This window comes from Giraffa tippelskirchi, chromosome 8 (genome assembly GCF_054371585.1).
Source record: "Giraffa tippelskirchi isolate mGirTip1 chromosome 8, T2T-mGirTip1v1.2.pri, whole genome shotgun sequence".
In the NCBI taxonomy this organism is placed as follows: Eukaryota; Metazoa; Chordata; class Mammalia; order Artiodactyla; family Giraffidae; genus Giraffa; species Giraffa tippelskirchi.
This window is the reverse complement of record NC_137282.1, coordinates 6,044,614-6,058,613: the sequence shown is the minus strand read 5'-3', so window position 1 is coordinate 6,058,613 and position 14,000 is coordinate 6,044,614. Positions and strand designations below refer to the sequence as shown.

The 14,000-nt window shown below is 43.9% G+C and overlaps 1 protein-coding gene across 20 annotated transcripts in view; it reads right to left on the bottom strand.

The window, feature by feature from the left end:
• Positions 1 to 3,454: 3,454 nt before the first annotated feature.
• The window catches only part of LRRC3B (leucine rich repeat containing 3B), a 112,549-nt gene continuing 102,003 nt past the window's right edge, over positions 3,455 to 14,000 (bottom strand). For all 20 annotated transcript variants that reach the window (XM_081521113.1, XM_081521109.1, XM_081521100.1 and 17 more), the window contains one exon: positions 3,455 to 4,718. In XM_081521113.1, coding sequence (XP_081377239.1) covers positions 3,775 to 4,554 — 780 coding nt within the window. In that variant the 5' untranslated portion in view covers positions 4,555 to 4,718 and the 3' untranslated portion in view covers positions 3,455 to 3,774. The remainder of the gene's footprint in view (positions 4,719 to 14,000) is intronic.

The window sequence follows — 14,000 nt, the reverse complement described above, 5'->3', positions numbered from 1 at the left end:
GGATTGACCTATATAACACTACTGGGTATAAAACAGGTAACTAACGAGAACCCACTGCATAGCACAGGGGGCTCGACCCACTATTCTCCAATGACCCATATGGGCACAGAATTTGAAAAATAATGGATGCTTGTGATGTATAACGGAGTCACTTTGCTGTACACCAGAAACCAACACAACACAGTCAATCAGCTATGCTCCAGAATGAAATAAGAATTGAAAAATGAAATACGTATAAAGGTGGAGGCTGAAGAGTGATGTTGAACGAGGTGCTGAGCAAAGAAGCTGTTTAGGTAGAATGTTCAGAAGGGAAGGTGGTACCTGCCTCAGATAACAGTTCATTTCCCAAACCATACACAGCCCTAAAAGAGGTCGCTCTCATAATCGTAAACGTGTGTGAAGGCTCAGAAACTATGGAGCTTGCTGGGCTCAGCCCTGAGTGTGCACCAAGGGCCTTTTCCTGTACAGCCAGCTGTGAGCTTCAGGCAGCTCTGTCCACTCCCTGGTATCACGCCCTGTCCGGCTGGTGGGTCGAACATCCCCATAAGCTGATGGGAAGGGTATTTCTTTTCCATTCAGGCCCCAAAGGAGCCCAGTAGCCTGTTAGTGTTTGAAAAAAAAGAATTAATTTTCTCCTCCAATGGCTTATATCCTCCAATGCACGACAATTTTAAAAGGTGATTTTTTTTTAAAGCACTTGCGCTTACAATGTTCACTGGAAACGTACAGGCAGGGAACGGGATTAACCTAGGATGCTCTCTTAATTCCATGGATGTGGAGAATTACACACGGAAATGTGAGGGTGAAACTTGGCCACATCTGGACGAGACCAGGACTACAACTCAAGACTCTGTAGACATTTTGCCTGGATAGGTGCTTTCACTAGACTAATGTAATTGATCAGAAGGAAAACAGGCTCCTATTTGTAAGAACCTAATGATTAAATTATATCAATTCTTTACACCACTTATGTCGGTTCTTTATATTCTTTTATAATTGATGCTTTCAAACTGTGATGCTGGAGGAGATTCTTGAGAGTCCCTTGGACTTCAAGGAGATCAAACCAGTCTATCCTAGAGGAAATCAACCCTGAATATTCATTGGCAGGACTGATGCTGAAGCTCCAATATTTTGGCCACCTGAGGTGAAGAGCCGACTCATTGGAAAAGACCCTGATGCTGGAAAGATTGAAGGCAAAAGGAGAAGGGGACGACAGAAGATGAGATGGTTAGATGGCATCACTGACTCAATGGACATGAATTTGAGCAAACTCTGAGAGACAGTGCAGGACAGAGGAGCCTGGCGTGCTGCAATCTATGGGGTCACAAAGAGTGGGACATGACTTAGCGACTGAACATCATCAACAGAAACAACAACAAGAACAAAAGATTATCTGGAAAAAGCAACCTGAAATGGATTACGTGATTTGTGAAAGCTACTCTAAAATGAATGTGACTCACACACACAAATAAATACAATGAATTAACTGAATATTTTAAAAGATAATCTTAGCAATGATCTTATTCTTCAGGGAAAGAAAGTGTATTCAGTTAGGCATCTTTCTATGGTAATACTTACAGAGATATATTATAAGGATGTCCTCCAGGGGGTGTTAAGTCTTCAGTAAAGCTCCAGTACTGCTGAAAGGCATTCGAATCCAGTTAGCACAGACAGGCAGACAGTCTGGCTTCCTTCTCTCTGGGAGGCAGGTGTTCTAGGGCCCATACCCTGAATTTCACATCTCAGGAACTGTATGGACAGGACAGGACCCATAGGGCTTTCCATGGGCAGAGATGTGATTCTTGAAGGCCCCCAAATACTCTCATATGAGTTGGACAAGGCCATGTGAGTCAAAACAGCAAAGGATCCCTCCTTCCTACTTAAACCCACAAAGGGCTATTTTTGCTGTTCTTTCTTAATGAAACCATTGCTTGGGAGTCTGCAAATGTCTAGGCCTTGGGAGCCAGCAACTCGAAGTAGTAAAGTGCACGACTGCAAAGCATACAGCAGCATGGCTGTGTGACGCACCGGTGACCGGGTGCCAACATCGCAATACTGACAAGCTCTAGGACCCTGAATTAATTACTTGAGCTCCCACATCTCTGATTCCTCATTCACAAAAGACTACATCATAGGGTTATGGGAGGATTAACCAAGACAACCCAGAGGAAGTGGCTGGTGTACAGGAAGTGTCCCATAAACACCATTAGTTGCTTTTATTCCGCAGTCTGGGTCCGGTCCTCCCGATGTGGCCTCAGCCGGTCCCTCTCCTCCCCCTACACAGACCCCTTCATCCTGCCCACCCCCTGCAACCTTACCCCAGTGCTCCCTCTGCTTCCTCACCCGCCTCACCATCTGATGAGATCTCACCCAGGTCTCTGACGTTCAAGTGCAGCTGAGACCAAAGAGACACAATCCCTTCCTCCAAGAACCAGACGAGGCTTCTCCTATCTCTGAACAATATCAGGGGCACAACATCTTGATCCAGAGGTGTATGTGTCTGTCAAATGTATGGAACTGGATGCCTAACACGGGTGCATTTTTTTAACGTGTAAGTTGTACCTCCATCAACCAACCCAGTCAGAACATAATGAGAAGACCTCAGTCTCTGAGGATAGGGAGACTTGGTTCAAGTTCTGATACTTTCTCCTTGGCAGGACACTGGACCTCTTTCACACACAGCTTCCTCCTCTGTACGTGGGGTGGCTGTCCCTTTCTCCTCTAGGAGTGAGTGTTTAGAGGTATACTGTACAGGCATGCTCATCTGCTTCAGTCGTGTCCAACTCTTTGCGACCCCATGGACTGTAACCTGCCAGGCTCCTCAGTCCGTGGGATTCTGCAGGCAAGAGTACTGGAGTGGGTCGCCATGCCCTCCTCCAGGGGATCTTCCTCACCCAGGGATCAAACCCGCATCTCCTGGGTCTCCTGTATTACAGGTGGATTCTTTACCACTAAGCCACCAGGGAAGCCCTAGAACCATAGTAATAGTAGGCAAATGCCTTGCACTGGGCTTGCAAGCTGAAGTTTAATGATTATTAGGACCTTCGTTTTTGGCATAGGCATTTCTATGTTGGTCACAGACCTCTGTCTACCACAAGGTAATCTTGAGGACAGAATATTTGTGGTTTTTTCTTTCCCATGTGTCTAGCAGGGAGTAGACATGGGTGTGTTTAGCTAAACACACTGAGTTTTAGGTACCAAACATTTAGAAGCATCAGAACTTAAGGCTCTACAGCATGTCATGCTACATATTATCACCTGGGTTGGTTTGCTAAGCCTGCCTCTTTCAAAGTCTGACAGACACTTTACTTGGCTGATAACTCAGCTATGGCTCCCCAGTGTACAGTAGAACTTAATAACACATCTCTCATTGGGATCGCTCTTTAGGTTCACACGGGTTGTCTGTATTTCTCTCTAAAGCAATTAGAGTTTTCTGGACCAATAAGTCACTCTGTTTTTCATGATTCAAAGTTAGGCTTTTATTTGGTTTCAAATTAAAAAAATAAATTTCATTATTAAATAGTGAGATGGATCTAACTGAGGTTCAGAGAAGTAGCCGACTCAGGAACAGACCGCCAGGGGTACAATTCAGGGGTGGATTGCCTAAACGAAAATGAGTAGGTTGTCATGTTTGTTCAAAGTTCAACAGTGGCATAATTCAAAGGAAACTGAGATACAAAGTTTCAAATGTTTACAATGGATGAGAGAAGTAAACCAGCTTATTCTACTGCAATCCCAAACGGATTTCTTTTTCGATGCCAGGCAGCTCGGACACTACACCACGGTGCTAATGTCGTCGGGTTCGTCAGCTTTCTTTTGCCTGCTCGGCAGGGACTTCAAGTATTCAAGGTGTCTTCGCGCGTCCTCCTGATTCTGCCTCACGTAATACACCACGTAGGAGATCACCATGGTGAACCAGCCAAACATGGTGACCAGCATGGCGTAATCAGTCGTTTTTTTAGGGAGGTTACAAAGGTCGGCGTCATTGGCAGCGTTGAGGAACGGCCTCCCAGCGTGTTCGTCCAGCACGGAGGTCTTGCAGATCACATTGTGGGCTGTCTCGTGATTGGACGCCATGCTCCGCAGGACTTGCTGGAGCGTACAGTCACAGTGCCAGGGGTTGTTGGCAATTCTGGCTCTGGCCTTCAGGTTATTGAAGGCGTTTTTGTGCACGCTCTGAATCCGGTTGTCAGACAAGTCCAGAGTCTGCAGAGTCTCAGCGACTCCCTTGAAGGCGTGCTCGTCGATAAACTCGATGCCATTCTTGGAGAGGTTGAGAACTCTTAGTTGATGGAGGTCCTTAAAAATCTCATTGGGGATGGATGTGATCTGATTGGAGTCCAGGTACAATAGGACCGTTTCAGGCGGAAGATCTCTAGGTATTTCCTTGAGATTCGCATTGCTACAGGTGACATTTAAACCCCCAGAGGAAGAACAGAGACAGCCCTTGGGACACATACTGGCGGAATGAAAGCACAGTATCATAAGAACGAAACTTTGGAGGAGGAGACACATGGAGAGGGAGCGAGTTAACCACAGGTCCACCAGATTCATGCTGGGATGTCAGCATAATCACAAGCCCAAGCCTCATCTACTCCGACAAGCACGTGTGCTCACGGTCCCCGCCCTGTCCACACTGTCGGTCTCCTTCCAGAGTGGTCCAAAGGGCTGCTACTCACACACGCATCTCTTCATCATGCTGGTCCTCGCGTGGGCACCTAAAGGGAAGAAAGCAGACGCAATGAGCTCTTTTGCAAACAGTGGCGGGGCGGGGGGGGGGGCATCGCAATGAAACAGGCATCTGGCATTTTATGTGGGCAGAAGAGTTGGTTATGCAGGTCATTTCCGTCAGCACCCCTGGGGGTTATCTGTGTTATCGGAGTCTCTGCTCAAATCCCAGGCGCTGGGGAAGTGGAAGGTCAATAAACGACGACATTTCCGAGCGACATCGCCTTGTTCCTGGTGCGGAATGTGAGCAAACGGTCCAGATTCCTCTCCTCTCCACTGGCCTTTGCCACATCCTGCGCCCTTCCTAAAGTCGACAGCAATGAGATGGAGTCACCCCTCTCCCTCCTCCTGCAAGAGGCATCAGTGTGACTGAGCCCTTCACGTGGGCGGCAACGAGAAATCACCCTGATATATTACAGTTGATGACCGTAGATAACAACAACTTCCGTGGCTTTTGAACGGCTGTCCAATTTGGAATATTTTCCCTAAAGAAACACCTTACTTGAATTATGAATGGGATGAATGGGTACATCCCAACCTTCACAGCACAGTGTTGCCAGAGAACTCCAGCCTGGAATCTCCAAAGGAGCTGCCTCCCTCAGGACCTCTGGGGAATACACCACACCCAGAAGGATGTCCTTACGTGAATTTCCAAAGGATTCTGTTTTCTAAACAATGTAGCCCCTCTCCAATAGATCTTTGAATATGAAACACAGTTCCAAGTCTTTTTTTTTTTTAGTATAAAAAGAGTTTTGAGAAATACTAGCCTCTTATATGTAAGTCAAATCATTAAGCTGTGCATCTTAAACTTATACAGTATGAAGTTCTGTCAGTGAAGCTGGGGGTGGGGGGTGGGGAATGACATAATTAGCAGCCAAAGAAATGCAACTGTAAAATGAGCTATGAATGTTTTTCTTCTATCAGTATAATTTTTAAAAATACCATCTGTATGCTTATAAGAACAGAATAATACGGATCCTCATTAACACATATTTTGAGAATATGTTTTGGAAAGAAATTTGGCAATATCTATTGAGAACATTAAATTTTACATATGTATATGTGTATATATATATATCTTTTGACATTGTAATTTTCTTTCAAGTAATCTATTCTAGGGAAATGTTCTAAGATAAAACAAAAATGTACTGTCACCCTCCCAAAAAGAAATACTAGCCTCTAAGTCCTCCTCAATCCCCTATTCTTTTCTTTCCAATTGTGTGTGTGCGTGTGTATATATGTATATAATCATTTATATATATAAAATCATATTTATGTGCTTTGTCCCTCAGACGTGTCTGACTCTTTGTGACCCCATGGACTGTAGCCCACCAGGCTGCTCTGCCCATGGGATTTTCCCAGCAAGTATACTGGAGTGGGTTGCCATTTCCTTCTCCAGGGGATCTTCCTGACCCAGGGATGGAACCCATATCTCCTGCATCTCCCGCACTGGCAGACAGATTCTTCACTGCTGAGCTATTGGGGAAGCATTATATATATGTATTATATAAAATATATATATAATATATGTATATATCCCCTGGAGAAGGGAAAGGCTACCCACTCCAGTATTCTGGCCTAGAGAATTCTGTGGACTGTATAGTCCATGGGGTAACAAAGAGTTGGACGCGACTGAGTGCCTTTCACCTTTCACATATATTTCCTGTTGAGCTGTTGTTGGAAAAAGGCCTAAGAAATTGCAAAACTTTAGTGATATGAGCAAGGTTATGAACTTACCCCAAAATAGAGATGTGAACATGAGTTTACACTTGAAACCGCTCTCTCGTGCAAAGAGGACAGGCATTCTTGCAGACTGGGGAATAGCTCTCAGACAGACTCTGTGCCTTGCCCTTGGTCACAGAGCTCATAAGTGGTACAGATGGCAGTCGAGCCAAGGCCTCTGTTCTGACTGGTTAATCTCACAGTTCTCCTCACTACCCCTACAGCTCTTTCCCGATTCCATCTGCCCCATGGGGACAAACAAAATCCAGAGACTGCTGCAGCGTCTGATGCTGTTACGTGGCGACTCAGTCCCACACGGAGGACCCCATGAGCCCCAGGGAGGGGGCTCCCTGCCCTGTGGAGGGAAGCCGTGCCTGACTTCAGAGGATTCTCTCTCAGGATCTAAGGAACCAGGAGAAGGTTCATCCCTCTTACAGCCGTGAGCAACAAAAGACTCTGCAAACTTGTCTTTTCTAAAGATCCCAGATGGATAAATAGAGAGGGAAATGACTCCAAATGTTACCAAACTCACAGAAAAGAAGATTAATGTGAGCTGAAAACATAACGAACTGGGTTGTTCATCACGGAAAAAAATCAGATTAGCAACAGCAGAATGAAATGAATGTGCTTTTGGAATCTCGAGTCCCTCAAATGCCAGAGAGGCTGGAGCTGAACCCCGAGGCTGACTAAGCCATCCGTCAACAGCTCGTTTTATCTGCAGGGTAAGTTCACCTCCCTCCCATGTTTTCCTTCCTGCAAACCTTCAGCGCGTGGTGTTTGGGGACTGTAGGAATTGCTTAGATGGGGGAGAAAGGACATAAATGGGAAGTACTGGAGGCTACATCAGAGAAGAAGGAGGGCTGGCAGAGGACAAGGCACAGGGTGCTGGGCGGAGGAGAGGAGACGGAGAAGTGAGTGTGAATAGAGAACTTAGAGCTTCCTGTCATCAGCCAACCTCCACCAATTGAGTATGTGCCCCTCCATCTGCCTAAATCCTGTGAAACAGTGCGAAGCCTCCTCTAGAGGAGACTCACATCTCTCCAGAGCCCGAGTCCATCTGGAGAAAAGTGTTCTCTAATTTAGACTATGGGCTTCCCAGGTGGCTCAGCAGTAAAGAACCCGCCTGCCAAGGCAGGAGACTTGGGTTTGATCCCTGGGTCGGGAAGATCTCCTGGAGAAGGAAACGGCAACCCACTCCAATATTCTTGCCTGGGCTACAGTCCACGTGGCTACAAAAGAGTCAGACATGACTTTGGTGACTAAACAACAACAACAATTTAGACTATAAGCTCTGTGAGGGCAGGGACTTGTTTCTGCCTCACGTAGAAATAATAACAAACAATTAAGAAGTAAACAGTGCACTGAATTTGTATTTCAGCTTTCATCCTTATGAGCACTGTGCTCGTGGGTAAGTTATTAACCTCTCTAAATCTCACTCCCCTTCTCCTCATATAGAGATTATAAAAGCATCTGATGACAGTGTTGATATAAGAATTGTATTAGATAATCCATGCCAAGCATCTAGCACAATCCGTAGTAGGTAGCAAGTGCTCAACAGTTGTTAGCTATAATTATTATTATTATTCCAGAAGCACTTCCAACTCCTAGCATAGTGTTACATAAATATCTATCATTCTATGAATGAACCTGAAATATTCAGCAATCTAGCTGTGCTTTTTCTTCCCTACGGTAATTATTTTCACTATTCTGGCACATAAACATTGGCTTGTCAAATGTCTGTTGGTTTTAAATGTCAAAAAAGTAGCTTCTGACAAAATCACAAGTGTAGACTCCTACTTGCGGAGAAGGCAATGGCACCCCACTCCAGTACTCTTGCCTGGAAAATCCCATGGACGGAGGAGCCTGGTGGGCTGCAGTCCATATGGTTGCGAAGAGTTGGACACGACTGAGCGACTTCACTTTCACTTTTCACTTTCATGCATTGGGGAAGGAAATGGCAACCCACACCAGTGTTCATGCCTAGAGAATCCCAGGGACGACGGAGCCTGGTAGGTTGCTGTCTATGGGGTCACACAGTGTCGGACACGATTGACGCAACTTAGCAGCAGCAGCAGTAGCAGACTCCTACTTGAAGAACAGAACTTTTTCTCAGCACACATCTCTAGACTTAGTCATTGTTTCTTCAGAATAGTCAGTCCAATGGTCATGGTCACAGACAAGAGATGGTTAGGATGCATCTTCTCAACATCAGAGTGAAATTTGTCTTGAGATGAAATCCTTCATGCCCTAAATGGTCCACCTATACACAGGATGGAATGTCTGTTGGGAGTATAAATCCTGCATATTCCTTGCATTCAAAGAGGTTGGACTCAAAACTATTTCATTTTCTCTCTGTGATTCACAAAAAGGGAATGGAATCTTCTGAGGTTGGCTAAATCTCTGTGTTGCTGCAAAACAGCCTCTAGAGCCTTCACCCTCACCCAGGACTTTAAAGTGACAAAAGACGCAGCATGTAGAGACGTCCAAAGACATCGCATCAAGGTTACCTCCAGCAGGGAGGACAGAAGAACTGTCTCTCCACTCTGTTGTGCTGACTGACTGTTTTCCAAAGGGATTATCAGCTTGGCATCGCCTGCAAGTACTGGTTAGATCAAGAGCGATTCCCAGGAAGGGAAGCCGTGGGGAGATGTGTCTCTCAGAGTAAAAACCAGGCATTCTGCAGACACCAGTGCTTCTCCAGCAGAGGGCAGAGCTAAGGAGGCGCCTAAATGCCCTCCTGTTGTGACCCGGTCAGGTCTAACCAGAGTAGCAAACAAGCCATCCTTCTGCGGGGTGGGGGGAGGGAAATGCCTCCTTGCTAACTTCAGAATGAGCAAGTGGAACATAAAGGAGCCCTGGGGTCGCCTTGGTGAGGGGGTAGGGCACAGCAGCACTCCGCCTGCCGTCTTGAGAAGGAAGACGACCCAGCATGGAGACAGCCCAAATGAAACAGCATCTCTTCTACCTCCTAAATTCCCCTTCGCATTCCCCGGCTCATTACTTCTGCCCTATCCTACCCCCCTCATTCCCTCCCAATATGTCTGGGGCCACGAGGAAGCTACAGGATTTCTGGGTGTGCGGTCAGGCCTGAGCTGCCCCCCCCAAAGAGGACCACTTTACCCCTAGACCCGAGCCTTGCTGCCATGTCCCTGTCACGCAGGTTTCCTTTTTGCCCCTTTGGCCGCAGCTCTCGGCATGCAGAAGCCCCCCGACCGGGGACTGAACTTGTGGCCCCTGCAGTGAAAGTGAAATCTTAACCACTGGACAGTCAGGGAAGTTCCCTGTCACACAAGTTTCTGAGCTACAGTAATTAATGCTGGGATCGGGTGGCAATCCTCAAATACCATTTTCAGAAAGAAAAAAAAAATGTACTTAGCAGCCTACACGAGAAGGCAGTTCTTTTAGTGGCTGATTAAAAACTCTGTCTTGCATGGAAACAACCTAAATGTCCATCAACAGAGGAATAGATAAAGACATGGTCCACACATAAAATGTAATATTAGTGTCTTTAGTGTTAGTTGCTCAGTCGTGTCTACCTCTTTGACCCCATGGACTGCACTCCACCAGGCTCCTCTGTCCATGGGATTTTCCAGGCAAGGATACTGGACTGGTTTGCCATTTCCATCTCCAAGGGGTCTTCCTGACCCAGGGATTGAACCTGGGGCTCCGCATTGCAGGTGGATTCTCTACTGACAGAGCTACCAGGGAAGCCCCAATAATGGAATATTACCCAGCCATTAAAAAGAATGAGATAATGCCACTTGCAGCAATATGGATGGACTTAAAGATTGACATACTGAGTGAACTTAAGTCAGACAGAGAAGGAGACATCCCTTATGTATGGAATCTGAAAAGAAATGATACAAATGAACTTATTTACCAAACAGAAACAGACTCACAGACTTAGAGAACAAACTTATGGTTGCTGGGGAAAAGGGATAATTACAGAATTTGGGATGGAAAGTACACACTGCTGTATTTAAGATGGAGAACCAACAAGGACCTACAGTATAGCACAGGGAACTCTGCTCAATGTTATGTGGCAGCCTGGATGGGAGGGGGTTTGGAGGAGAATGGATACATGTATATGTATGGTTGAGTTCCTTCACTGCTCATCTGGAGCTATCATAATATTGTTAATTGGCTATATCCCAATATGGCAGCCTGGATGGGAGGGGAGTTTGGAGGAGAATGGATACGTGTATATATATATGCCAGAGTCCCTTCGCTGTTCAGCTGGAACTACCACAGTATTGTTAACCGGCTAACCCCAACATAAAATAAAAATCTAAAAAAAACCAAAAAACAAAAAAAACCAGGGGACTGAATAACCTAGACATTACCAGTTCACTTTTGCTTTTCTTTAACTCTCTGAAGCGCCCCAACTTAGACAAAAATGTAGCTCCGCTTTGGTGTAACTTAATTATCTAAGTTTAAATACTGACTACCACTTATTTGTGACCTTGGTCAAACCTTTCTGTGCATTTAAATTCTTTGTCTAAAAACCTGGCATAATAAGGGACTTCTCTGGTGGTCCAGGGGTTAGGAAATTACATACTGATTTCTTTATTTGCTCAAGTTTTCTGTCAACTAAGTTGTTGCTCAGTCTAATGTCCAATCACATGTCTGGTGTACATTGTTATATATGTGGATCCTCTGTAAGTGGTTGGGCTTTTGTGTACTTTACTGTATAGTACTGTGTAGAATACATTAGTGCAGTATTTTTATTTCAAGCCCAGAATGTTAGGAAGCAAATGAAAAAGCAGTGGTGATGTAGCTGGTACTGGTGTACTTTACAAGGTACTGTCCTGTAAGATTGGAAATGTCTCTTGATTTTTTTTGTACTTTGTTAATGTTTTATTTGTGCGAAAAGTATGATAAGCCTATTACAGAATAGTAATATATAGTTGATTGTGTTAGTTGGGTACCTAGGCTAACTTTGATGGACTTATGAACGAATTGGACTTATGAACATGCTCTTGGAAAGGAACCCGTTCATTTGCAAGGGACTTACTGTATATCCTGGCCCCTCCATTTCCTCTTCAGAGCACTTCCTTGGAGCTACTAAGAGGCCGTCTCTCTAGGGCTATAGTCCTCACTAAGGTCCCAGAACAAAACTTATCTGGATGCTTTTAGATGTTTTTTTTTTTCAGTCAGCACTAACAAATAAACAACAGTTTATTTTTTTTTTTTTTTTTGAACCCAGCATCTCTCTCTCTCTCTGGGTGCTAAATAAAGAATAAAGATAAGGTTCTGTCTTCCCTGACGTCTGTCTTTATTACTCATCATGCTGCAAGGTTACAGGAAGACTGAGTGGGGACCGACCTGTCTCAGTTTCTTTCTGCTTCTCTGTTATTATTATTTCCCACTAAGTGCCTAGGGCATTTACAACAGTGAGAGCTTTGCAAACTCTTAACACACAATCTACATAAATGTAGGCACCCAAAGATACTCCAGTACTCTTGCCTAGAAAATCCCATGGACGGAGGAGCCTATAGTGCAGGCTACCGTCCATGGAGACGCAGAAAGTCGGGCACAACTGAGAGACTTCACTTAAAGATACTCCAAGGTCCAGAGGCAACTTGAAAACTGCTTTTAGGAAGCATTATCCATGCCGAATTCAGTTGCATCTCTGACTGGGATGGATGACTGTAACCATTAAAAAAAAAAAAAAAACAAAACTTATCATAGTCAGTGACTTGGTGGGGAAAGTAGAGGATTCAGATCTAAACTCAAGGAAATGAAAACACTAATTTAAATAGACACAGGTACCTCAGTGTTCATAGCCGCATTATTTACAATAGCCAAGATATGGGAACAACCTAAATGTCCATTAACACTTGGATAAAGAATGGCTGAAAAAATGTGGCATATGTATAGACAATGAAATACTATCAGGCATAAAAAAAAAATGAAATCTTGCCTTTTCCAACAACATAGATGGACCAGGAATATATTATGCTTAGTGAAGTAAGTCAGAGAAAGACAAATACTGTATACTTTCTCCTATATGTGGAATCCAAAAATTAAAACAAGCAAATGTGCACAGTAAAACAGAAACAGTGTCACAGGCACAGCAGACAAACTAGAGGTTACCAGAGGGGAGAGGCATGGAAGAAGGAAAATAGGGAGAGAGGATCAAGAGGTAACAAACTGCTAAGGGTTAGGAAAACAAGATACAAGGATGCAAGGCACAGCACAGGGAACACAGCCAATGTTTTATAACTTTAATGGAACATAATCTATAAAAACATAGAATCATTACAATCTATACCTGAAACTAATATAATACTGTAAATCAACTAAAGGTAACTATAAGTGATGATGGAAGTTAACTAGACTTACTGTAGCAAAATTTTTTGCAGTATATACAAATGCTGAGTCAATGTTGTACACTTGAAACTAATATAACGTTATATATCAATTGTATTTAATAAAAGATGTCAAATAATTATTAAGTGAAAATGTACATATATGCTCCCCTCTACGTAAAACAAAAGAGAACAATCTACACGCACACACACACACACACACACACACAACTGTGTAATTAAAATGTTATGGAAGAACATATAAAAATGGATAACATTTAGAGTCTGGTTCTAGAGCAGATGGTATGGAGAATTTTGACTTTTTATCTTATATTCTTCTCTACTATTACAATCTTGGCTGTGAGTATGATCATAATATTAACTAGGTAAGAAAAAGGGGTTGGTCTGTAGGTACCTACTGATAAGCTGTTTTCTGTTAGGGGTTGCAGGAAGTACAAAAGTATGTAAGACATGTGTCTCTTCTGGGCAGCTGAGTCATCCTAAAAAGTCGCTTAAACTTTCTGAGTCTTAGATAAGGGTACAGCACACCATAAGCCTGAGGTAGATAAAACTAGGGTCACCTCTCAGTTTGGGTGCCAGCTGGGGGACCTTGGGCAAACAAAGTGGCTGTTCGGAGTCCAAGGTTTCTCAGCTATAAATAAGAATAACATCTATTTCACAGGTTTCATATATGGTTGTGATTGTGCCGCTCTCATAGCAGATGCCTGACAAAATATCACAGACTCTGAACACACTTTCAAAGGCATCATAGTCAAGTTCAGATTTCCCAAGGGTTCTGTGGAATACCGTCTGCGAGTTGCAGTCATGTAAGTCTGAGAAACACCCTCTTTGAGAGTTACAATGGTCATCAGCCTATTTAAGGTTCTGAGAAATTACAGCAGAGGAACCTATTAACTCAGAATTATCCAAACATACTTGGTCCCCCTGCCAAAGGCCTCTGGTGCCTTTTATAGCATAACCATCCTCGGAATATGATAATTGGTAAATTCAGATCTAACTAAAGAACATTTAATATTATCTCTACTATTTCTCCTCTTCATCCAATATCCTGAAGGAATATGAGGTGACATGTTTTGCAAATGAGAATTCAATTTGCCACTTGATCCTTCTCAGGCCAAATAATATCACCATACAGAAATAGTTCCCACCAACTATTAATAACACTCATTGAAGGTAGAGATGAAAAAATGACTAATCTATAGCTATCACAAAGGATCA